Source organism: Ambystoma mexicanum, chromosome 6q (assembly GCF_040938575.1).
Source record: "Ambystoma mexicanum isolate Mex_15411 chromosome 6q, UKY_AmexF1_1, whole genome shotgun sequence".
NCBI classification, from domain to species: Eukaryota; Metazoa; Chordata; class Amphibia; order Caudata; family Ambystomatidae; genus Ambystoma; species Ambystoma mexicanum.
The window spans coordinates 698373168-698400366 of NC_090937.1; the positions used below are offsets into that span (position 1 = coordinate 698373168).

The 27199-nt window shown below is 43.6% G+C and overlaps 1 protein-coding gene across 6 annotated transcripts in view; it reads left to right on the plus strand.

The window, feature by feature from the left end:
* Positions 1 to 27199, plus strand: part of GAB1 (GRB2 associated binding protein 1) — a 534151-nt gene that overhangs the window by 352254 nt on the left and 154698 nt on the right. For all 6 annotated transcript variants that reach the window (XM_069631203.1, XM_069631204.1, XM_069631208.1 and 3 more), the window contains one exon: positions 3986 to 4289. In XM_069631203.1, coding sequence (XP_069487304.1) covers positions 3986 to 4289 — 304 coding nt within the window. The remainder of the gene's footprint in view (positions 1 to 3985; positions 4290 to 27199) is intronic.

Sequence of the window (27199 nt, forward strand, 5' to 3'; positions counted from 1 at the left end):
TACAACATGGAAATTAAGAAATTGTTTTTGTTTTCTGCGATGTGCAGTTTGCTTCAGACTCAATTCTGCATTTAGAATGTTTGTTTGTGAAAAACAGATAACGTTTACCATGTACATTTTTAGCAAACATACACAATATACATATGTTTTGGAGTTGATAAAGTTATGAACTGTGTTGATTCTCGTACGGAACTGACAGCGAAGATGATTTCAGCAAAGATGAGGTTGATCATAATTGGTGACCCACTAAAGTATACTGTATATCTGAAGGTTAGCAATTTTAACAGGTCAGTCCTAGCATTTAATCAAATTTCACAGGTTAAAGTAGCAATTACAAAAATGTCATATTGATGGGTTTGGTTTCCTCTGAAACATCCAATTAAAAGTACAAATGAAGTCTCATAATATGAAAATGAACATCTTTAGATCGCATAATTCAAGAGTACAATGTGTTAGTCCTGAAAGTAGAACAACAAACAGGGTTACGTTGTTGTGGAAAAAGCAAGGGAGGGCACGGGCAAGCCGTTGGTTTCCTGTTAACCGTTAAAAGGGGTTAGACGTGGTAGCACAAAAACAACGGTTGTGTAGGAAAAATGTTTAATTATTCGAAATATCTGAGGTAAAAAAATGGAAGTTCATATCCTCAAGCTCAAGTGCAGGGTGTGACAACAAAGCGGCAAATCCAACGAGGTTGGTATATCGCTGTCCAGAAATAAAGATTAACTGCGGTAACTGTATGATGGTGCTTCAACCTAGAAAAGGTCAACTGTTCATATTCTGTTTTCCTGTGTTATTTATTTTAATGGTTCCCGTGGGACACAGGTAGGTAGAAAACTTAGGGGTCAACAGTTGGAGATGCACAAATAAAAGTGGCCGAGGGGCCAAAATGATGACGTGAAGCTCTTGTAAAAATTGCACACTCTTTTCATCTGGGTGTGCGCAGGAGTAGTTGTTCTGTGGCAATATCTGATCTCTTTCCATACAGATATTTGGTGTAGGTCATGAGAGCCCTCATGACCTATTAGGTCGACCGGTTTCAATGGCACTCGTAATTGGGGCCATCTTCCTCAGGACAATGATTCCAAAGAAGGAAGATAAATCCAAAAGTTTCAGAGATGTCTGAAACGGGGCCAGGTTACTCCTTGTGTGCTGGAGGAGGTCTGTCTGTCACAAGCTGGCTGGTGGCTCTGTGTCTTCCGTGGAGACGTCTGCTTCACTCGGTGCGACCGCTCGACAGCGATATACCAACCTCGTTGGATTTGCCGCTTTGTTGTCGCACCCTGCACTTGAGCTTGAGGATATGAACTTCCATTTTTTTACCTCAGATATTCCATTAGTCCTGAAAGTACCTTTCAATTGTGACATTAGAAATTAACATTTCCATAAATCGCAGAGAACTTAAAGCGTTTTAGTTTCTTTGGTGGCCATCTTAATTAAATTATCTGTCCTACTTGCTTCACATAGTGGAAATTATTAATCTTATAACTTTTTGATGACACAAGACCAGTGACCGCTTTCCCCACTAAAACGGACCTTACACTTACAGATGCTCCCCAAATGATTGGTGCTGCCTCTCATAACTGATAGTTCGTATGCTGCTGCATGGTCAACTGCAATGTTGCCCCACAAAGGAATTGTCAATCTGTAGCCTTACTCAGATATGTTTGCTAGATGGCCATTGTTTATATGCAATAAATACAAGTGATTCGTCTTGCGTGCATAATTTTCACATTTGCTGGAAATGAGATGTCCACTTACTGTAGTTGAGGACTGGAATAATACTTTGGCAGGATAAAACCTAATATATCGATCTGAGTTTTTCTCCCAGAGTTCTCAATAACAATTACCGAGCTAATAAAAATGTTACATTTGATGAGTGTCTGGCAAAGCAGAAAAACAAACCACATATGCTTTACCTTCTATTACTTTAAGCATTGTCGACATTGACAGTTGAACTATTTCCTTATCTTAGGGGGAACCTGGTCGAAGGAGATAATAGCATTTCAGGTTACGCAGGACCTCTTTCTACCCATGCTATGCTTTCCTTAATATTGTGCTCCTCCAGGGCTCTACAGCCAAATCAAGGTAGGAAGACCTTGTTAAAATCCTTACTATTGGATCTGCAAGAGAAGAAAACCATGTTTAATGGAGGATATGCTTTGTTATTGTAGATGCCCACAACTTCATTGTTTGGGACTGAAAGTTTCTCAGTGCAGTATGATCAAAGCAAATAACCCTCAATTTGGTTACAGAATTTAAATTACAAATAGAATTTGACCATTTTCTATATATTAATCGGGTAGAAACTATTGATTTTATAAAAGCAATCTGGTTTGCCCAAAACAATCTTAATTGGGTGTACATAACTAGTGTAACTACATTTTCAATAGTGGGGAGGCGGTAGAGTAAGTAACTATTTATACATTATTTCTTATTTAATTTAAATCGCTAGCTAATGGCCATTTCGAAATGCAAATTGCATTTTAATACAAAATAATCCAGACACAGTTTAAATGGTCTTCTATTACTTGGTGTGTTCTTCCCCTTCTATCCTCTCCCTTAGATAACTATTTTACAGCCACTCATCTATGGCTCGCAAAGGCTTTTCGCCCGCTCCCATAGTCGGGTAGATTTTATGAAGGATGACTAGCACTTGTAAGCGAAGTTTGAAACTTGTATTTAGCATTTACTTTATTTTCAGTAAATGTCAATTCACTGTGTATGGCTGGCCTCTGGGTGGCAGCAGTGTGCCAAATATAAAGCGCGTTTGTACTGACATGCACCATTTTACAGAGAGAGCATTTTCAATGTGTTGCCCTCCATTGTTATGGGTCAAGTGCATTTCTCTTATGTTGAATACGTAAACTAAGTCAGCCGACCTGCAGGTGTACCCGAATTTTAAAGAGTTAGCAAGGCAAAAACTACTCTATTGTTTCTCATTTCATGTCTTGGGTACAAATAACTACTGGTGACATTAACAATTTTGTACTAATATTGTCAATCAAATGGGTATGTCTGCTAATCAATTTGTGAAAACTAATTCATGCTTTGCGTTTAGCTATCTTTATTAATGAATTTGGAGGTTGCCCGACAATGGCCCAGGCCATTTTTAATACTAATTGCAAAATGTTACTCACTAATAACTATCTACCCATCACCTCTTTCATTGCTTTGCGTGGTCGTAGCTACAGCTTCATATACAAACCAATAACCTAAGCACAAACTTTCATGTAAACTGAAGTTTATTATTTTAATTCATTGTTTTTCTAAATAAAATCCAACCTTTTGTGGACAGGTTCACTCTTTTGCAGTAATATTTCGTTTGCAAACTCAAAGCTTTCAGTGTTTTTTTCCATACATTTAGGTTTGTTCATCATTTACTTCTGGCATACGTTTCAGAACTGACCTGGTCTGTCTAACATTTCTACCTATTTATTTATGTTGAGCATTGTTTTGTTTTAAGGGATTTGGGTTGCCTTTGTGTGGCCCTAATAGCTAGTAACGGGAACGTGACTGATGCAACCTACTCACATTCCTCAAATGGACCATCCACAATCTCCAGATCCTTACAGCTAAACTGACCAGTGGGAAAAGGAAAGCCTGAACTCACTCATTTGGAAAGATTGTTAATGAGCTCAGCTCATTATGGCTGCTCAGGGGTCACCTTAACTTAAATTTGCAGTCCAGCTTTGGGACCTGGATTGACCTACACAGGCAACTGAAAAGACATCAATGTATGGGATGAAGATTATTCAACCCTTGTTCTCTGCCCCTTCATCTGCACCAACATCCAGAATGTAATCTGTTTTTAGAAAAAAATAACATGTTATGTTTTTAAGCCCTTCCCTTTTTCGATTCACCCTAAAAGTAGCCTAGGGCTAAGATGGTAAGGTGAAGTAATAAGAGTTCAAATGTTCTCTGTCCTATTGCGCTTGACTGTCCTTTTAATTGTTTCATTCGTGTTTTTGTTGTATTTTTGTTGTAGAAAAATCGAAGCATGTTGACCATCGGAAGTATGTCAAGTGAAGACCTGGGTGAAAATTATGTTCCAATGAATCCAAACTCTCCACCAAGGCATCATTCCAGTAGCTTAATTGAACCAATTCAAGAAACGAACTATGTGCCAATGACTCCTGGATCGTTTGACATATCAACGTTTGGCATGCAAGTCCCTCCGCCTGTCCACATGGGATTTAGGCCAAGTCCAAACACACCTCAAAAGAGGGCTGTCCCTGTTGGTGACTGCGAGCCACCGCCTGTTGATCGCAATCTCAAACCACACAGAAAAGGTAAGGACAACACACTGGGTGGGCTTGTTCAGCAGCTCAACAGGAAAGCAAATCAAAACAAACTTGCTGATGCTTTGCTTGCTTGCTTGCATTTCCAATGTGACATGATGTAAACCGGCTTAAATTAATTTGTTTTATTTATTGATTGCTATGTATGCGTTCTCATTTTTACTGCAAAAATGACTATATTCCTGCTTCTGCTTGAATTGCAAAATAAGACTTATGGCTTTACTAAATACCATTGTGGTATAAAAGAACTATTCAGCGGCCTACCATTATTTAGCATACAGCTGGGCACAATTTATAGAGCATAAATTTTGAACATTTTCGTGAGAAATATTTATTGGAGCTACACGCATGTTCTGTCATTAAACATGATTTTGTCTGCTTGACCGTGTAATAAAGGGACTTGTATTTGAGCTTGTTTTAGCATGTAAATGCGTATTAAACATGTATTAATCCAAGACTGACCTCTAGCATCACAAATGGTATTTCGGAAAGTCTTATGCTTATTTTAATTACCCAACACAACCTACTGTTGCAAAAATATACAACATTGCATTAAGAAAAGCAGCAAATGGCAGTGAACTGAAAATGTTAATTGTCAAAGCACCCATGATCACCCAAGATCTGTGTGTCTGGGACAGAGTAAGCCAAGGCGCTGTTCTCTGGTTCTTGCTCACTCACTCGGGACAGGGGCGAGTTCACTTGTAAGAGCAAAGATTTAGTTGGATCTTTTCTGCAGTGAGGACTGATGCTGTGCTGCAGCGGTGGCTCTCTAGCAGAACTACACTCGGAGCAGCATCTTGTTTTAACAAGTTGGTTGTTTGATTATTCAAATAATTTCTTAGATATTTAAGGATTGTCACTTCTCAATTAAGCATAACTGGTTAAGACCTTTAGTCTCCAAGAACAGTTTCTGTTCATGAGTACCAGAGAAAAGTACTTTTATGTTCAATTCTCTCATTTCTTGATGATCTATTATCCATTAAACACTATGCATAGTCTCTGATCAATTACACAGTTTGAATCCAATGTTTACACATATGAGTTATGTATGTTTTGAAGGAAGTACAGTAGCAGCACATCCATGTGCTTAATTTGTGCTTTGAAAGTGGGTGATAATGCAGTGCAGTCCCTGGAATACTTTATTCACACTGTTAAAATTGGTGAGAACATCTGTAAAATAAAACTGTAAATATTTTACACATGCATTAACTGTCAGCAGTCTTGCCTTTTTTAATAAGCATTGTATAAGCACTTACTCATTTATGGAAACCACAGGTCAAGCACTGCATTTTTGACCCAAAATGCTTGCTAAATGTAACATTGTTAACAGAGCCGAGGACATATGGGTCCTTGACAATGCGGTAAGAGAATGTGACTTGAAGACCAGATATTTTAGGGAATGGTGGAAACATGAACCCAGGGTCAAGGAGAGTTCAGAATGACGTAGGGACGGGATGAAAGCTATTGTCGTCATATGCCGCGGTATAGAAAGAGGGTGTCCTTAAAGTGGTAACCTACTCTGTTGCAGTGTTATCCTGCCAGATTAAAAGTTAAATAAACAGTACTGTTCATCTGAAAGTGTCAGTTTAAATGTAAGTGTTCATTTAAATATCCAGTGGGCACGTGTTTCATGCAGTGAAGCACTTTCTCATTGTTGATAATTAAGAGCAATCTAAAAAACGGCAACAAATGTGAATACGTTCAGCGGGCAGGAGAAAAAATCTAAACGTATAGTCAGCCCTACAGAAAAGGGGTGTGTCGGTTACTTTTACTCTGTAAAAATTGGCAAATATGCCCCCCAAACACAATAGGCACTACAAATACTCCCAACAAAAAAATAGGAACCAGACACATAGAACCTTGTGCCACTGCTTTCACTCACACGCTACATGGATCTGTTTAGACCATTAGTGCACATCGTACCACACAAAGAAACTACTGTTACAACGGGCTGATTTGAATAAGTAAATATGTATTTTACTGTGTATGAATAACTAGATGCAAATAAATAATTATTAGAAAAACATTTCTGTTTTCCTGTTAAAACATTTTTACTCACTTATAAAATACTCTCATTGGGAATTGAACTTACTTTTTAACTCCCTAACTAAAAAAAAAAAAACTTAATAATACGACATAAAATACTCCCAAATCTTATCCCTAGCACTGCATATAGTAAACACATTTTAGCTTTCAATACTAGATAACTCTGTGATAGTTGAAATGCATTCCTGTGGCTATTTTTTCCTAAATCCTGATTAGGCTTAGATTAGAAATCCGTGAAGTTTTAATAACCAATTTACTGTGGATTTAACAGAAAAGCCATCACTAAACTTCTTTGATGAAGGTGATAGGCAAAAATGCAATTAAAACTGGAATAACCTTGTGTCAGTGTATTATGTAATGCATCAACTGGCCGCAATTACATGCATGCCCCTTGATGTTCTTCCAATTCATTAGTATTGGTCAAAGACGCGTGATCTGATTGTTGTAAAAAAAAAAAAAACCTGCCATTTTAACAGTCTTTTATATCTTTGTTATCATTAACCCATGTACTGATCTCGATGTTGAGGGGATGCTGTATACAAGTATGAGGCTGATATACTTATGAAATGTGTGACTAATACCTTTTTGTTTTATTCAATTGACCCTCTTCACTTCATTAGACATTGCGATTTCAATTATATTACTTCTAGTATCAAGTTATTATGAACCTGTTCCAGTCAGATATGGAGTGCTGTATAACATAAAATATACTGTCTTAAAGTGTTCTGTGCTAAATTAATAACACTGATTTTATGATTATGTAAAGCTACTTATTTGTGAATAAGCACAGAATACTGAAAAAGCATAGCATGTTAAATGTCAGGGCATCGTTACATATAATGTTTTTTACACGGATCATGGGTGCATGAGTGGGATTGTCTGTCGTAAACATGCCATCCGTACTGAGCTGATTTCGTTTTGTTGTCAAGAGATTTATGACACTGTCAATTTGCAGTTATTGTATAGATATGTGATAAATCTGAGGCTCAGCGTGCGTTTGTTTTTCATTCATTGATTTTAATGGGTGACCAGTATGATCACTGTGTAGTCATTAGTATTTCAGTAAAACAGACAATGGCTTGTGATCAGAATATATATCAACTTAGGATCCGTATTGGCTTAGTGTACAAATCAACAACTTTTGTTGAATATGTTGCTGAGAATGCATTAAATATTGCTGTACTGCTTCTACCTGAAATATTAATATGAAATAGCAAATATTGTTATACTGCTTGAAACACTTTTATAGGCGTGTTATAATTGGCATATCATAGTATCAGCTGTTCTGTGACTAGCTTTATCTGTGATGATTATCTCAAAGCACTGAATAGCATACAGTTACATTCTTTCAAAACCTTAGGTTTGAGCCGTAAAAGGTTATGTTGGAGGAAAGATCTTTGATCCTGGTTGCAATCTTTGGGAGAGGTGTTCCCGGTCGATTTTTCTTAGTGCCATTGGTGCATATACTATACCTGTGAATCTAATGCCTTGAACCTTTTCCTCCTTCTGCTCAGTGCACTAGTGCAAAGGTAGAGGATACAGTTTGATCTCAATTCCTGACGGCTCGCCGATATTAATGGAATCTTTCTTTGAGTGCTTCTATTATTGCTACTTACAGAGCATGTATTGCTAATGCAAAAAATCACTTGGTGTACGGCAGTTGATGAAGGTCATAATTCTTGGTTTTGGGGCCTGATTCTGTGGAATCCTAATATTTTTGTTCATAGCCATATGGTCTCTCTTCATGAATACTTGTTAAATGGCATGTACTGTGAATGTTTGTACGTATGCTTGCTCTAAGAATATTTTTGGGATGCGAGTGCGCATCCTGTATGTCTGTGAAAAGTCCCAAATATACCAAAATGTCCTCAACATCTTGACCAAATCATGCTGTGATGAAATGCAACTGGGTCAGAAATGTTCTCGCACCTAAAAACATTAATCGGTTGTCTCTTTGGGTTTTTCCTGAGTGCTTTTAATTGATTGATAATGGTTTCATCATATAGTCGAGTTATGAACCGTTCCTCTGAGATGTGTTCCCATTTCATAGTCTTTTTGTTAACTACGGGTTGTTTTGTCTCGGATTATCTCTACAAATGGAATGTTGCTAATTGTGCTCCTTCTGTGCCCAATACATGTGTGTAGTGTTTGCCTTCCCTGGTTTGTACTGCAAGCTGTAATAGGTACATATAGTTCTAGGTCTAAAAACGAATTGCGCTTGTGCTAAAGGTTTAGTTGAGCCATGCATGTTAAGAGCTGCTCTATTTCAATACCATATCATTTTGATGCTACTTGGTTTTATATGCTAAGATAACATATATACACATTATGTATAAATCGGCAATTGTCATCAGAGTCCCAGGTACTCGCACCATTGGCAGGGTTTTCCATCAGTTCCAACTATTCACATAATTGCCTGGGTTGTGCATCAAATGTCCCCGTCTCAAGGAGCATGCACCACTGTATTACTGTACTCATTTGTAATGCACTACTTTGCATTCATTGGATCTACACAACGAGAGACCAAACCTGTTTTAGCAATTGGTGTTGGTCCTATAGATTAAAGGGTGTGCAACTGCAAGCCTCAAGGCCAACAAACCTGGTGGGTTTTCACGATATCCCGCATTAATATTCATGAGATAAATATACATACATTCAGAATCATTGTGTGCACATTTATCTCATGAATATTAATGAGGGCGATCCTGAAAATCTGACATGTTTCTGGGCATTGGGACCTGGAGTTGACAACCCTGAATGGTTTCTTGATATCAAAACAATCTTTTATGTAGAGAATGCTTAGATGGACTTTTTCCCTAAAGTGTGAAGCTTGCTCTTAGTTACATGTTGTTGTCACGTGTTTGTAAAGAGCCGGCCTAGTGAAAACCTTTGTTTGGTGATCCAAAAGATCAGCAGGTTTGCAGCTATCAAATACTAACCATACAAACGCATTAACTAAAGACAAAAGTCAGATGACAGTACATTTTCTGTTCGTCAATCCCCTAAAAATAAAAATCAATGCAGGGGTAAATATTTCAAGTTGCAAGCTGCTAGCCAGGCATCAAGTCACTTGCTCTGTTAGTTCTCTCCACATGCAAACAGGACAGTATTTCTACTTGCCAAAGGCTGGTTACAAGTGCAGATTTTGAGGTTTGATCAATGTGTACATTTCTTTGTAGTGGTGTAACCATAGTGTAAACAATAGCCATGCAAGAAACATGAAAAATCTATTGAGCCGCTTCAATTCCATGGCATTTTATATAAATACATTATAGAAAAAGTCAGCATTTGTATACGGCAGATTTATACTTTTTGTAAAAAAAAAAAACTTTATTTATTGCTGGCATCTTACAGTACAGGGATCATCATATATGACATTAGGAATTCATATCACATTTAATTCAGTTAGACATAAATCATCATACAGTGCATTTGTTAAGATTGTTTTGGGGGGGGTAAAGGGGATAAGGGTCAGGTGTATTTTCCTTTTACAGTCTAGGCAGTTCATTCATCGGATTGGTCTTCTCCGCTTCGTAAGTACTCCCAGAGGGGACCCCAAATGTCTTTTGGTCTGGGGGTGGTTTGGATGCCTCGGATATGTGTTGCTTCGTTTTCTTGTACATAAGGTCTCGGAGCCAGTTGTCATGAGGGGGAGGGGATTTGGATTTCCATTTCCTAAGGATTTTGCGCTTGGCCACAGCTCCTCCCACTGCAAATAGTCTGCGAGTTTTTATAGAGGCCTTCCCGATATCCCCCAGTAGATACTTCTGCGGCGTGGCTGGGATGCACATGTTCAGTATGTCGCTCATGGTTTCAGCTATCTCCTCCCAGAATCGCTTGATCGGGGGGGCATTCCCAGTACATGTGAATTGAGTTGGCGGCTACCTACCCGCACTTAGGACATGCAGTTTGTTTAGTATGATCGAATTTGGCGATCTTACTTGGGGTTATGTGCAGGTGATTTAGTATTTTTAGCTGTATGAGTCTGAAGTTAGCACTTAGAGAAATGTCTTTGGTATATGTACAGTAATTTACCCATTTTTGTTCGTCAATCACCATATTAAGATCTCTTTCCCATTTTTCTTTCATCTTATTCTTGGATGGGGTATTGCGTTGTACCATTTGATATATTGTGGAGACTTTGCTGGTAAAACCACCTTCTGTCTGGATATCGGATAAGAATTTGTGTGGGAGGAGCCATTGGGAAGGATGGCCATTTCTTCATGCAGGCCGTTTTCAGGTGTTGCTATTGCAGGATTGTGAACAGGCCAGGGCCCGTTCTGTTTTGGATTTCGGCAGCGGCAAGGAATCTTCCTTCAGGGAAGAGATCCCCGATTTTTGCCTTCTTATCTGGGTCCCATCTCCTTTTGTATGGTGTGGTCGGCTGTGGGTTCAAGTGTGGGATAGTGCCTTAGTGGTGGGTGTGGCCTGTACGGTATGTCACAACTCACTCTTTTGAGTATCCATGTCCAAGCCCGTACTGTTGAGGCTAGCGGGTCTGCCAGTACCCTCTCCTCTGGGACCCTGGCGAATATCATACTCTTCAGGTTTAGGGGGGATGCTGCAAACTCCTCGGCGCGTATATGAGCAAATTGCTCTGCAGTATTGTTCCAGTATTTGGCAAAGTATGCCTGTGCGGAGTAATAATAGAGGAGAAAGTCGGGAGCTGCCAGCCCCCCCTCCCCATGTCGTAGTTCTCACATAGCTTTGGCCAGCCGAGTCTGATCGCACCTCCCCCCCGAGACAAAGTTAGAGACCATTGTCTGTAGTGTATCAAAAAATTTACCTCCTGCCCATATTGGGATGCCACTGAAGAGGTATAGCAGTTTCGGTACTATCACCATTTTAAAGAGGGATTTGCGTCCGTATAGGGACAGCGGCAGTTTAATCCATGTTTTCAGTTTGATTTCGAGTTGCGTCAGGAACGGGGCGTAGTTATTTTCATAGAGGGTGCGCTTGTCTGTCGCCATTATGATGCCCAGATATCGTGCGTCGGTGGGGGACCAACGGAAGCCCTCCATGGACGTGGTTCTGGTTGTAGAGCTGGATAGTGGTATTATTTCTGACTTAGCCTGGTTTATCCTGTATCCAGAGTATTTTGTGAAGGTATCAATGTCTTTCATAATGGGTGGCAGATTAGTGTCAGGGTTTCTAAGATACAGCATGGTATCGTTATGAACTGGGGGTTCCCCATGATCCGGATCCAGTCCAGACGTGTCTGAAACGTAGGTAGGATGCCATTCCTTCAATTGTTAATGCGAAAATTAGATGAGAGGGGCGTTCTTGTCTGGTGCCCCTTTGTAGATTAAAGCTTGGTGATATCGTCTTATTGGTCCTCACTCTAGCGGTAGGATTACAGTACAGCACCCATATACTACGGAGAAAGCCATTTCCAAAACCCCATCTTTTGTAGCATAGCGTACATGAACTTCCAGGATATGGAGTCGAATGCCTTCTCTGCATCCAGGGTAACCGCCACTGTTTTGGCCTGAGGGTCCATCTGGGAGGCAATGGCGAAGAATCTCTGCAGGATGAGAGCGGTAGATCTGGCAGGCACAAAGCCTGTCTGGTCCGGGTGTACTAATTTGGACATATGTGGATACAATCTGTTTGCAATGGCTTTGGCGAAGATTTTGGTATCCACATTGATTAGGGATAATGGCCTGTATGAGGATGGATCTTGAGGGGGCTTGAGAGGTTTCAGTAGGACTGTGATGATGGCTTCTCTCATTGAGGGCGGGAGAGATCCTGTTTCCATGGCCGCCTCCCACACCTCTAGCAGCCTTGGAGCTAGCTCTGCAGTGAGGGTCTTGTAGAGGTCCGCAGGTATGCCGTCGGAACCAGGCGCCTTGCCCGCCCTGAGGTCCTTAATTGCTTGTACTATTTCTTCCAGTGATAGGGGACGGTCCATGGCAGTACTGTCTTCTGGGATCTGTGCGGGGAGCGGGAATGAGTCCAGGTATTGTCACAGCTCATCTGTTGTAACTTGGTCTGAGTTTGTGTAGAGCTCAGTGTAGAACCTCTGGAACTCCTCATTTACTCTTTGATGATCTACCTGGGTCACCCCCATCTGGTCTGTAATGCTGGTAGTTTGTTGATGACCGTATTCAGACTTGATTAGATTAGCTAGCATCTTACCGGATTTATTTCCCTTCCCATATTTCCTGGCTTTGGTGGGTTGTGCCAAGTACCAGACCTCTCGCTCTTCCAATGTCTCAAACTCAGCCAGAGCATCTTGTAACAGAGCTAGGGTTCTTGGTCCTGGTGTTGCGGTGTATGACTCATCCGCTTTTTTGATGCATTCCTCAGTCCGCGACAGTTGCATGTGTATTCCTTTCAGCGTGCCGTGGACTTTGGACATCAGGTGTCCCCTTAGCCACACTTTGAAGGCCTCCCAGATCGTGGATTGTGAGCTGACGGAGTCCCGGTTGTGCTCAAAGAACTCGGTCACCTCGATCCTCAGCTGTTCATGTAAAGATGTCTCGTAGGAGGTCGGGGGGCATTCTCCATGTGCGATGGGTTGGTATGGGTACCCCTATCTGGATCTGCAAGACAATCTGGGAATGGTCTGATAAGGTTCGGGGCAATATTGTGCATTCCTTTGTGTCCGGGATAATGTCAGTAGAACAAAGCCAGTAATCGATGCGGGAACTCGATCTGTGAACATGTGAGTAAAACGTATACTCTCTGGTAAGTGGGTGCAGTTCTTTCCATGCATCCGAAAGAGGTAGCATTGTCATGGCTTGTTTGATAGTGGTTGCTGCCTTTGAATCTGCCCTCTGAGCTGTTGATGACCTATCAAGTGAAAGGTCGAGCGTGGTGTTGAAATCGCCTCCCAAAATCACTCTTGCATCATCTATCGGCATTATTAATGCAATTATTTGCTGGTAGAATTCAGGAGAGTCTATGTTGAGGCCATATGTGTTAAAGGATAGTTCCGGGACTTTTTTTTTATTGTCCCTACGGTTCGGTCATGTGTTTTTAAGCATAAATCGGTAGATCGTAGAAAACTTTCCTATGGACCTTACCCGACTTTTCGTCCATTAACGCACTCGAAATCAGCCGCCATTTTCTGATAATCCTATCATTTCCCCCCCATCGACCTGGCTCACCTGCTTTTGCGGCACTAAATCAAATCCCTCGCCCCTGAAACAGACTTTATCAAAACATTCATATTCCCCGCCTCTATCCGTGACGTGACTGTGCTGCGTAGGCAAACGCGCCCAGGCGTCTTCTACGCGACTCCACACAGAACCCGGAAACCAACACAGATCAGCTCACAACACAGCGCGCCACAATTCGGAATATGAAACTATACTTTTAAATCAAACCGCAAGATTGTAAATTTGGTAAAGTACATTTATTTGACATCAAATGTTTAGAGAATATTCAGCGATTTTCATTTTTATTTGCTCACGTTCCAAAAAGTTTGTTTTGAGGCACGCGATGTTCCTTTGCTGTACACACAGGGTCTTAGATCATCTCACAATACAGCGCCACAATTCGGAATATGAAACTGTGGTTTAAAAGCAAACGGCAAGATTTTACATTTGGCAAAGTACATTTATTGGACATCAAATGTTTAGAGAATATTCAGCGATTTGCATTTTTCTTTGCTCTCGATCCAAAATAGTTAGTCTTGAGGCAAGCGATGTTCGTGTGCAGTACACAGGGTGTTGGTTTACGATAAAATAAGCTCTTCGGTCGCACTGATAATCGCATGGCTGTTCCAACAACGAGGCACTAGGCCACCACAACGGTCTGTATGTTGCATCTAGCCGTTAGTACCGCGTAAGGGCATACTTGTACTTGGCGATCGTCCCATAAAATGGTCAGGGTGGTAACGTTGTTCACGCGGAGAAGCAACTGGCGGTTGAAAAAGCCATCCGCCGGTGTCTGGTACTCGTGACACATACAATAATGAAGGATGTACCTGTTTTAAAAACATAAAAAATGAAATTAGTCTCACCATCAGATCTTTATTAAAATTATTCATTTTATATATTAGGTCGGGAAATTATTTCATAGCTAGGACAGTGCAACTGGGTATTATACGTCAAGGGGGGGCTGTAGGATACTGAGACAGTCCCCCAGTGCAGGGGTTGACAGGGAGGCAGTGCAGGTGGAGAGTGGAAGGGCCCAGGACCGAGGTCGCAGACAGTGGACCAGTTGTAGCAGGGGAGAGGGAGAGAGAAAGCAGAAGCAAAGAGGAAGGTTTTGAGGTGCTTCCGTAAAAGGAGATGGTTCTCCTCAAGATAGTGTGCGGTACAAAACAATATGCCACATAGAACGAACAAGTACAACTTAACCCGTCTTTAAAGCTACTGTATAGTAATTAAATTGCGGTATAAACTCATCTAAAGAGTTACTTACATTATATTTGCATTTTCCATTGTGTCTGTGCGTAGGGCAGCCCCGAAATACCACTCCTTCTATGCCGACGTTATTTCTTCTAATGAACGAACATTAAATGGCTTTCGTTTCTGAAATTATATTCATTATCGTTTCTTACGTTATTGCCCCACACCCCCCAAAAAGAAGTCTTTCGGGATGGTCCCGGCCTGTCAAGGTCAAATAACAATAGAACTTTATACTGAGTCGTGGGCCATTCCGGCACCCGAGCAAAAAATCAAAGCAGCTGACCTTCACTTTGAACGAGCACACATTCCTAGTTAGCTACATTCAGTGTAAGGCCATCTCACAGGACTTGAAATTTACACTCCATCTTTGCATTTTGTCTGCGTGCATTTGCAGCCCCAGCGAACCATAAATACGGAGACATTCTATATATTACTGTTTGGTTTAATTTAATGCGCAAATGAACAAGGGTGGAGAGACACATTGCATGTACACTGAGCAATCACTTTTATTTACACAATACATAGCTACACATATTCAATGGGCCTGCGACATGAGGAGACTCGAGAGAACAGACAATCAAATTACAATCATTTAAACCGTGATGTGTATTTCTCAATGAGCTCTGCTTTAGGTGGACATGGAACAGAGGCAATGTTGGGTGGCAATGCAGTTGTCCCCTGCACAGGTTCGTTCACAACTCCATGTATGTGCCTATCTAGGACATCAACAATAAGTCTCTCAATAAACTCATATTGCATATCCTCAAACACTGGTTTGATCACCCATTGTTTACTTCTTTTAGTGAAGGCCTTATTGTAGCGAAGCGTCCCTAAAGTTCCGGTCGTCCTACTTTGTTGACGGCCAACATTATGGTTATGTGTCAAGACCGCTAGAAGAGTCCGATTTATCATGCCCTCCATGCCAAAATGCAATCGTTTTGGCCTGTACTTTAGGCACATATTGTGGAACACCTCCAAATCTCCTGTGTGGCAGAATTCCGCGAGTCCCCTCAAATCTCTTGTTATAGTTTTATCAAATACAATCTTTTCAATGGCTTTGTGAGTGGGTGATGAAGGAATCAACCACTTCTTCTTCCGTGCCTCCTCTGTGGACAAATGGCCATGTTCACAATTGTGGAAATGTTGGTTTGTGGTCCAGCGGTGAACGTTGCTACAGTGTAGCATTACTGACCGCCATTTTTCCAGTAGAATTTCCAACGACCCTCCACATGTTTTTGAGCTCCACCAAAGATGGTTGCTGATTGACTTGGACCACTGTGAAATACCTTGCATATCTTTTTTTTTTTACCTGCAGCCGACATTTTTTTATTGATTGTTTTTGCAAGATGCCAAACGTCAAATTGGTGATTTATATTTTTGTACTCTTCTCTCATTGTCTTGGCAATTGAAACGTGTCTGTCCCTGGCTATCAGGTCGATCACCATTCCCCGCGATTGTAGTTCTTGCAATGATGCTACAAAGCCAACTTTCTCCATGGCCACTGAGGATGTACTTTGTGACACCTGCACGACAACCGAACTCACAATTTTCTTACTTTCCATGTCCTGAAAGTGGTAGGTGCAGTACTTGGCTGAAAATCCTGGGCTGTCGCACTGTCCATCACCGGCTAGCCTGAACCGTTTGCCCGCGAATGTACTATCAATAGACATTTTTTCCATTCTCCAAGCTTCGCTAATGGCTGGAAATAGATAATCGGTTTGGTATTTGTAGAACTGAGTTTTCGCAATGAAATGGATTCCCACAAACTGAAAGAAAGACTCTAACTTTTTAAAACTTGAACCACTAAAAAGTGCAGCCGCTGCACAAAGTAGATTGCCTGCTGGCAGTTGCCCCAGCATGGGTTGTGCAGACCATGAGAAAGGATGATATTTTGTACAGGTGGCATGTATTTTAAGGTTAGTACCTCGAATTGCACGAGTCACATTAATCAATGGCTCCCCACATACTTCCCCCACCAACCGAATGCCCACATTTCATCCGAATAATAATATCAATCAAACAACTATCGAATACAATGAATTTGGCCTCTTTCCTTATACTGTCACTCTGCATCCCAGCTGGTTCGGCCTGTAACGTTGAGGACATGTCACTCACATGAAAGGTAGAATCTCTGATATCGTCTTCCGCTATGTTCAGTGATATTGATGGTGTTTCATTGTCGTCCACTTCATTCTCTTCCATTGCAACATCTGTTCCTTCTCCGGCGATGGGTGAATAAAACAATTTCTTCAACTTTCTCGCGGTCTTATTTTTTGCGGGTGTGGATTCTGTAAATTGATCTCCGACTGCATCCGAACTACCAGGAGGACATTCACTATCAATGGCTGGTGGTGGTATAGCTCCGTTGTCAATCACTTCATGTTCTTCCCATTGGCACGATGCATCTCCAGTCTCAAGTCCCTGCCAAAAGGTTTGACAAGAAACATCTCTCGTTCGCTTCACTGTCTGTGTAGATCTAGTTCGTACACCCACTCGCAACTAGAGGACAGATTGGAAAAGGGATGTTCAGTTTAAACACAACTTACAGTATTGAACTATTAACAGTGAAAAACAACATAATATAGTGACCAGGACACTAACCTTCTTTTGCTTTCTTTTCTTTGAAACTTTCTTGCCTCGAACTTCAACATCAGGACGCTGTTGCTCCGACTCGTGTGTGCATGTCTCCACTTCCTCTTGCGCTGCAACGACTATATTTTCATGATAAGCACATCCATCACGCACTGACGCTCCATCGACTCCCTGAAACATAGAACTTTCATTAGTATGTATAATAATATTGAAAACACAAAATGTACTTGGGGACCAATACCCACGTACATCTCAATAGCAAAACACGAATGAACGCTTTGTGTAGAACATTCAAACGACAATTATTCACGCATAGTTGATCTAGTTAGATGGAACTGTCAAGATCCATACCTCGGGCTCCTCATAGACTTCCATTGATGATATTATTGAAGATGATGCTTCAGTAACTCCCTGAAACACAGTAATTGCATTAGTATGGTTTTCTATTTTGTTAAAAAGAACATAAACTTTGTGCAGGCGTCAACGGCTCATCTAAATAGACCTGCACAAAAGATCAGTTGTCTAAAATAAATAATGGATATGTAAATATGATTCGATTTGCTCGATCGTTGGAAGTGTCACCACCCAGAGATCTGCATCAACTACTAGGGGTGATGTTCTTGTAGAAGAAGCTCCGTCATCTCCCTGAAACATAGTACTTGCGTTAATAAAGAAGGAAGTATAGCGGATGTAATCACGTCATATGATTTCGCTTGATCGAACTGTCAGTATCCATACCTCGAAATGCATAAGAACATCAAGGGACGATGTAACTGCGGTGCACACTTCTGCAAGCTGTTGCGCCGACCCGTAACTGCATGCTCCCCCTTCTTCTTGGACTAATGCTCCATCGACTCCCTGAAACATAGGACTTTCATTAGTAATGAACACAATATTGAAAAAAGAAGACACATAGGAGGGCGACGACAGAAGGACATATCAATGGCTAAAAACGAAAGAAACATTGTGTGTAACAATCACGCTACAAGAATGCAAGATCTGATGATCTCCATCGATGGAACTGTCCGAAAACGTACCTCGAGCATCTGAGTGACATCAACGGTTGTCGTCAATACGTTCGACTCCTCAGCATCTCCCTGAAAGACAGTACTTGCATTATTTTGGATAACAATAATTATAACTGAAAACAAAGACTAGAGGACGAGTACAAGGGTGTACCATTAGGTAAAATAATTACACGATAAATTAAAACTATTGATTTACATGCCTAAAACAAGTCAGTGGCAGAATAGCTAAGTAAGATTACCCGATAGGCGCTTGAAGTGGCTGATGACTGCAATAACGACACGGATGGAGAATCTTCCGCCTTCATATTGAGTGGATACATAAATGGGGAAATTATTGTTAGCTAATGCTACACACTACCGCAAGGCCGAGAGATAAATACGTAAACTTGACTCACCAGTGGAGGGATGTGGACGAATAGAGTGGGAATAGCGGTTGAGAGCAATTTTCGCCTCGCTCGCGGTGTGTTCTTCTTTATTAGCAATGATGTGGAGTACATGTCTGAGCTAAAGTGCCTGCTGCAGATGCGGTATCGATCACCCCTCTTGTCCGCAAAGACTTCTAGGACTCTACTTTCAAGCTCAGACGGTGGATATCCGCAATATCGGACCCATTCTCTTATCTGATCTATTGTCTTAGGGAAAACATGCATTATAGTACCTTCAGATTTATTATGGGTCTTCGAAGGGCAACCGCCAATGGAACAGGCAGGCATTGTGGAAAGTTCTGAAAAGTAAAGATCAACAATTCTCTATGAATACCAATGTGTTAAAAAATTAAATGACACATAAAAGGTTCAATGCAAGGTTCGTTTTGGTTCTTGGAACTATACACGTTATTCACATGCGGATAAGTATTTGAATAACTTTAAAAAAATAGAAAAATAATTTGACTAAACTCAGAACATGTGACTAGTTCCTTGCATGTACTGTCTTGAACGAAAAGAAATTGGACGCAAAATGATTATGGTACATGGCCTTACCTTGACGAACAAACAGTTAGATGCAGGGATCAGAGTAGTTTCTTGTCGTAGAACAGGGAGCAGTTCACAGGTTGCAAACTGACGAGTTTCCTCGAAGTGGTCACGGAAGTTCACAGAGACGAAGAGCAGATAACCAGCACCTTCACGGGTTGACTAGCAAAGCGCAAAGAAGTTCTCATTAGAAATATGAAGTGGGTTATAAAGAATTCGAAACAGGGGTGTGTTTGTGAATGAATGACGTGTATATGTCGTGGCATTATGCGGTTTGCAGGGGGCCGTCCAGCGTGAGGGGGGATGCTTGGCAGGAGACACGGGGTCTGGAGGTAGACATGGGAACAACAACCCATGCTCTATAGACCACTTTGAAGTGTACATGGTCTTTGGCACCTCTTGGCCTTTATCGCTCCCTGACAGCTCCACTTGCCAGCACAAGTACCCCGGTGCGAACTGCCTTTGATAGGGCGGGGGGTGGATTGGGGCGGTGGTCGTGCAGACAAGACGCAGGAAGACTCGTGAATGGAGACACACTTATGTGGATTGCAGGGGGCCGTCCAGCGTGAGGGGGGATGCTTGGCAGGAGACACGGGGTCTGGAGGTAGACATGGGAACAACAACCCATGCTCTATAGACCACTTTGAAGTGTACATGGTCTTTGGCACCTCTTGGCCTTTATCGCTCCCTGACAGCTCCACTTGCCAGCGCAAGTACCCCGGTGCGAACTGCCTTTGATAGGGCGGGGGGGTGAATTGGGGCGGTGGTAGTGCATACAAGACTCGTTTGCCGCAGGGCCTCACCAAGGAGAGGCCATCTAACTGCATGTAAGAGGCAGGCTGCAGGATCTAGTACATGGAAGGCAGGGGGGTGAGTTTATAAATACCTCACCCTCCCAGGAGAATATATGGGTGCAGTTCACCCTGGAGACCCTGGATGCCTAGGCAGTTAGTCAGCAGCAGGCTGGCCTGTGGTGGCAAGGCGGCACGGGCCAGAGGGGGTCATCGCTGTACCCGGTGCCCAAAAGGATGATTTATGATCAACCATATTGATTATTTACCTATAACCATGTTTTGTATCAATAAAATCCAACGGCCTTTTATTGCCAACGCTTGAACAAAGTGGTGTGGTAAGTATTTTTGGGGGAGGAGGCAAGGCCGGGAGGCTTGATGCCAACCCGCAAAATAACATATGTATGTCTGCTGCATATGGGTTCAACGGTTATGTGGATTGAAGGTGGGCGGCCAGCGTGAGGGAGGATGCTGGCCGGAGACATGTGGTGTGACAAGACAAGGCACAGGAAGACTATTCAATGGAGACACACTAGATTCATTTAAAAAATCAAAACAACCATTGTTAAAATATATGTTGGGTTTTATTTTAGATCTTAATTTCAATTGAACATAAATAATAAACATTACACATTGTAAAGTTCCGGTTGCAGCACATCCAGGGAAAATCCGCGGTATTGTCCACTGTCGCTGGGGAAATGTTGTCTAATGGCAAGTACCGCACAGGCAGGTATTACTCTCCGAACGCGGTGTCCGAGCCTCCCGTGAAGCCACCAAGTAAAGCAACGATAGGCCACCAGCCTGTACCACCTGTGAAAATGAAAGATGCAAACTGTATTAAAATGACAAAACTTTCTTATCACTGTCGATTCAGGTAAAAAATGTCATTCTGCTTTGAAAAAAATTCTATCTAGAAAATGCACAATATGGAACCAATTTACATGCATTCGAATGATATGTAGATGTAATTTTATATGTGGGAGACGACCATGAAATAGTAGTGGCATCACTGACATCACAACCAGAGTATACTTACTCGTTACTCGGATTACGCGGACGAACAGTGCCGCGAAGTTCGTGCATAAGCACCATCATCATCCTCAACACGGTCCGTGAGAGGCAGGCTTCCCTGAACTCTGGCAGCTCGGTGATGCATTGCGGACTTGGCTCGCCTTCCGAAATGTAGGCCAAGCACCCGGAATTTTCACGGCAGCAGCAGTTCTCCTCCTCAGTTGGCATTAGCTCGCACCGATTGCACGTGCACCAGGTGGAGACGCCGTCCATGCGACATGGTCCAGGCTCTTCATCCGTTGACTGGTCCTCCCAACTGCCGTCCGAATCCCCATCGTTTTCGCGTGCTTGCCTTTCCAGTAGTTCTTCCTCGGTGTACTCAGGCTAGTTCATATACGGCATTATTGTAGCCATTGTGTGGTAAAGAAAGTAAAATAATTTACAGAGATGGTACAGGTGTTCACAAGGCCTAGAAGCGGCGAAGGTAGCTGACCAGAGCACAGAAACGAGTCACAGAATACTCAAAGTAACACAGAGAGATTAATGGAATCGAAAATCTGCTGCTGTGTGTTGTGAAACGGTGTGTTTATACTTATTGAGGAAAGAGGCGTCCTGCCATTTCCATGGCGACACTTCATTAGCTGAGGCGCAGCGATTGTTGACACGAAACGTGCTTTGGCGTTGGGAAATGGGCGGTACGCGTCTGCTGATGTCAGGCTCAGGGGCGGGGGATTTGATTTAGTGCCGCAAAAGCAGGTGAGCCAGGTCGATGGGGGGAAATGATAGGATTATCAGAAAATGGCGGCTGATTTCGAGTGCGTTAATGGACGAAAAGTCGGGTAAGGTCCATAGGAAAGTTTTCTACGATCTACCGATTTATGCTTAAAAACACATGGCCGAACCGTAGGGACAATAAAAAAAAAAGTCCCGGAACTATCCTTTAACTATAATTACTTCTTGCCCTTGAATTGTTCCCATAGTATTACAAATCTGCCTTCAGTATCCACCTTGCTTTTTGACACTTGAAAGCCTGTTCTGCGGTGGATCGCTATCAGTACCCCTCTTGCTTGCATCGCGTAGTCAGTCGCAAATATTTGTGGACCCCAGGAACAACTTAGAACGCCGGATGTACGTTCGGTATCATGGGTCTCCTGTAGTAGAAGAAAGTCTATCTCATGCCTGTTGGCATATGCTAGGATTTTCCTGGCTTTGATTGGGTTGACCAAACCACTGACGTTCCATGACAGGAGTCTAATGCCGTTGTTCAGTTGTTGTGCCATCCGTCGCTATAACTTCTCATCAGGGTGGGTTTATAGTGGTTTCCTTTCCCATCTGTTGATGCCAGTTTTTTTTTTAACTTTACAACTGAACGTTTAACTGTTGTAACTTCCCCCCAGCTTGATCCTTTGTTCACACTTGTGAGCGCATATGCATATAGTAATGCGGATCTAATTCTTCTCAGGCAACCGGCCTGGATCTCTTGCCTCCCCCCACCCTCACCATCCCCACAATCGGGCGGTGTAGCCCATTGAACCATCTGCAACTTTGCGAAAAGAGGGGGGCTGGATGTCCCGCTGTCCATTCCGGAGATGTGGCTGTGTCTGTTTATCGGAATGGTGTAATGTCGTAGTGGTTCTGAATCTTGCCTTGTGTATTTTTCAACTTTGCGGGCATTGCCGCTTGGGTTCCTAAATTCAGTTTTTGTTCTGCACTGCCGTGAAGTGTTCTATATATAGCATGGCATCTTCCGCTGTCTCTAAGAAGTGTGTCCTGTCAGCATGTTGAATGCGTAGCTTGGCTGGAAATAACATTGCATATATTATTTTCCTTTCCCTTAGCGCTTTTTTCACTGCGTCAAAGGAGCGTCTCGCCGCCTGAACCCCACTTGAAAAGTCAGGATAGATGCGACTGCGACTCGAGTCGTAGGACAAGGAGGCTTGCTCACGTGCCAGCCTCAGGATAAGATCCCGATCTCAGTAATTACGTAGTCTTCCAATGATCGTTCGGGGTGGCGCTCCTGGTTTGGGCGGAGGGGTAAGTGTTCTGTGTGCCCTTTCGATTAGGAATTTTTCAAAAACTGAGCTTCAGGGAATAGGGTATGAAGTATCTCTTCGAGAAAACGCTCCATGGAGGTGTTGATTTTGCTTTCTGCCACCCCGACCACCCTTATGTTATTGTGCCGTGCTCGGGATTCTAGGTCTTCACATTTGTGCTGGAGGGCTTTGACGTCCTTTTGGATTTGGCCTACAGTCTTGTGTGTGGCCGTCGAGTCTTCCAGGGTGGACACCCTTCTGCCTCGGCCACTCTGGCGTTGACCTTCCTGATGTCGGCCCGGATAGAGGTGATGTTTTCCCCGATGTTATCCAGTTTAGTGTTGATTGCAGCAAACCCTCTCTCCATTGCTGTCATGTATGGGCCTATGTTTTGTTCCTAAGGGTCCGCTATGGGAACCCTTAGGGATGGGTGCTGTATCTGGCTCGGGGTCCAGTGTGGAAGTATTAGCGAATGCGTCCATGGGCCCCGCTTCTTGTTTTTGGATAATCCAATCATGCCTGTGCGCTGGCCTTCTGGTCCCCCGTACCTCAGGGGGCGGAGGGTGGTTATTGAACATCTGATATGGGGTCTGGGGTTTACATCGCCGAGCGTGTTTCAACTGCTGACAGTGATGGGGGGGCTCTCTTGCCCAGCGGGAAGGGAATGATCTGCTGTAGTGGAGATCTGCAGCTCCCTTGCCCCGGAGTATTCCCGGTGAGTGGCTGTTTGGCACTACGGACCTGTGTCTCATTCACTCGATATGGCAGGTGGGCAGATACAGTTGTACATGCCCTGTTGGCTGAGAGTGGGTTATTGTACTATATTTCAGTGGTCTGCAGCCAGAGCTCAGGTATTTGGCTGCGTGCTGTTGTTGGGGGGGCCTTGATGTTTGGGGCAATATTGCACCCCCTTTCTTCTTTTTTAAAACATTTATTTAGATCCCCTCCCCTTGGCTTCAGCTCTGTGCCTGCCTGGGTATATGCCTGCCCTTCAGTCCAGCCCCCGGGGCGCGGGGTCAACGCTGCTGTGTCTGTTCATAGGGGGTATGTCCAGCAGGTGCACCCCACAGTCTGCTGTGTTGAATGTTGTCTGTCAGTCAGGCTTATGTTATGTTGTTACCTTTATCCTCAAGGGTATGGTCAAGGGGGGTGAACCCTGCTTTCCTCCGATGTCCCCCCTGGCCCCCACCTCCTCCCCACATACCTTAATTTTGCACGGCCTGTCCTGGTGTTTCCCACATTATACCGCTGCCGCCGGGGAGCGGAGCAGCGCTGGTGCAACGACCGCCCTTCACCACACCACGCCTCCGCTGAAACCCGGAGCGGGACTTTTGTTCTTGCAGGCTGACACTGTGGGGTTTAGCCATGTCTGATTGGGGGGGGGGAGGGGGGAGAGCCATGTCTGCTCCCAGCCGTCCTCGCACGAAAGACAGTGCCGCAGGGGGGGATGGGGAGCCCACGAGAGCTTCGGCCAGGCGCTCCCCTCTCTTCCAGTCCTGTTGGTGCAGCTTAGTGTCTCTGGCGGTCAGGGGATGGGGCAGCGCCCCCGCTGTCACCCGGATCGCTGTTCTCTGCAGCGGGCTGTCGGGGCTTTTGAGGGTGGATGTCCTGGTCTGCTGGCCTCCCCTGGTGGACCGGCCCAGCCCACCACAACCGTCCGTGAGACGCTGCACTCCCGCGGCGGGGCAGGGTGGTGGGGGTCAGGCCTCTGTATCTGCAGCAGCAACCTTCGGTCCCAATGTTCTCTGTTCAGGACGCAAGTGTTGTCGGCAGCCGGCTGATCGCGCTCGTACTCTGCTCCGGTGCTGGGGGGATTCCAACGGGTATTATTTGGCACTCACCAATGGGGGCAGGGGGTCCGGCAGTGCAGTCGATCTTCTCCGGCTTCTGGGATCCGATTTCGCCAGGAATTCTTGCAGTATATTCCTTAGTTGTTCAGCAAGCGTTCTGTGCACACCTGGTGTTTGACAGCACCCGTTTTCCGCAGGATTTGTTGTTTCAGGATCTTACAAGCCACGGAGCTCAGGGACTAGGCGGCCATCTTTGTTCGGCGCATAAAGGCACCCCACGCAGATTTATACTTATTCTAGCGGTAAATATTAATGCAAATTATTCTTTAATTTTTATTTTTATGTTGCATGTGCATTTTAAAACAAGTCATCGACTTTATATGTGAGATTAGATGGATGCCACAGAAAGCTTAGTTATCTATTGTTAAGCATATGTTTTCCTAAATGCCAGCTTCATAATGTTCTTTAATAGTGGGTTCCTAATTTAATAGTGTGGTATAGATGTGTCTAGAGTCACCTATGCTTGCAGTTTCCGAACATAGACTTTTAAAAGTGCAGTGGAAATTTCAGCCCCAGCATTTCACCTTCACCTGATGCACTGAAAATAATTGAGAGTGGCTGGTTTAATTAAGAACGTTAGAAATGGGATGAGTGGAAGTACCCGGGGCTCCCGGTAAGGTTTTGAAGTGGGAGTGTTTTACTGCTTATTTTTGGTTACAGCGAGTGTGGTGTGTGAGAAACCTGAAGGTGTCTCCCTGACTAGTCCCCGGGGAGCTGTCGTCCAGGACACGGCCATCGCTATTGGATCCAGTTGCTGGGGGTGGATCAGTGAGGGAGGATCACCTGGTTGGGGGGTCCTTGGGGAATGGAAGTGGGAAACCAACCAGTGAGACGCAATATCCTCCTTCTTATACCTTTTCCCCATCCTACCCCGTTAGATACTCAAACACTCTACCAACCCCACCCCCTTTTTCTGACACTAACACTTTCACACATCACGAAAGACTGGCAAACGCCAAAGCCATTTATCTGACATGTCCTAACGCCAGGGTTAGGCAACGTCAGGCAATTGACCAGACTCACACACACCTGACGGCCCTTCCCCACAGGGATGAAAGGTGGAGCACGAGAGCACAATACGAGCAAGGCAGACCGCACAACGAGAGGTCTAACTCAGCACAGTAGTTCAAGAGAAGGAGAAAGACGGCGCAAACCGAGAGGCGTACAAGGAGGGAAGCGACCTTGCCCTTTCCGAGATAGGCCTGTGAAACCTTCACAGAAGGAATCTTAAGACCGGGAACAATAGCCAGCGGGTGTTGCAGCAGATGGCAATGGTACACAAGGCCTTCCTCCTCTGATAACCAAGCAGAGGGGAGACTCTTGCCACTGTGGTAGCGGCCTTGACTCCAGAGACGAGAAGCTCAGTGCTTCATCACAGCCGCTGAGTTGAGGGGAGAGCCAATAAGAAACTGAACTGTGTTTGAACAAACATAGCGAAACAGCTAATTGAAGAGAGTACAAAGAACTGTTTGTTTGATACGAGAGGGGAAACCAGCTACAGAGGAGCCAGACACCACGTGGGTGTTCACTTGAGAAACTGTGGTCGAAACTACAGTTACCAGAAGACCTTGGGAACGGCACGAGAAAAGGGTCAAAATGGTCATACGGGGTCTAGTAAAATCCTCCGTTCAGTTGAAAGTCTTTGACCGAAAAATGAAGGTAAAGGTAAGGGAAGTGAATCCTGCATCATAAGAACTGTTTAAGGAACTGTGTGAATTGCAAAAGTTGGCAAGAGTGAACCCGATGGAGGAATGTCGATGAACAGGGGGCAAAGTCCCAATGTATAGTGTGTTGACAAGAGTGAACCCGGCAGAGGGTTGTCCACAGTGAACTGTTTAAAAAGACATTGAGATTCATGAAAGGCACAGAGGAGATTGTGTTGAAAGCTGTAGTGAACCCGACAGAAAAGGAGGCTGACATTCGAGAGGGGTCTGAGCCTGGAAGAGGGGGATCCAGGGGTGAAAAGACATTACGCAACGTGCAAGCAGAAAGGAACTTTTGTTTATTATTTTGGAACACATCAGATACCCAGAGGCAAGAGACTTTTTGTAGAAAAGAGACTTAACAACCGAAGGCTCCGATAGTTGAGAGCGGAACTGTTAGCTTGCGCTGGGAAAGCTAGATTGATGCTGTGCTCCGGAGTCCTACCTTGTCCCGTGCTCAAAAGTTGGGGATGGGAGACCACGACTTCCGCCTCCTGACTTATTTGTGAATACTTC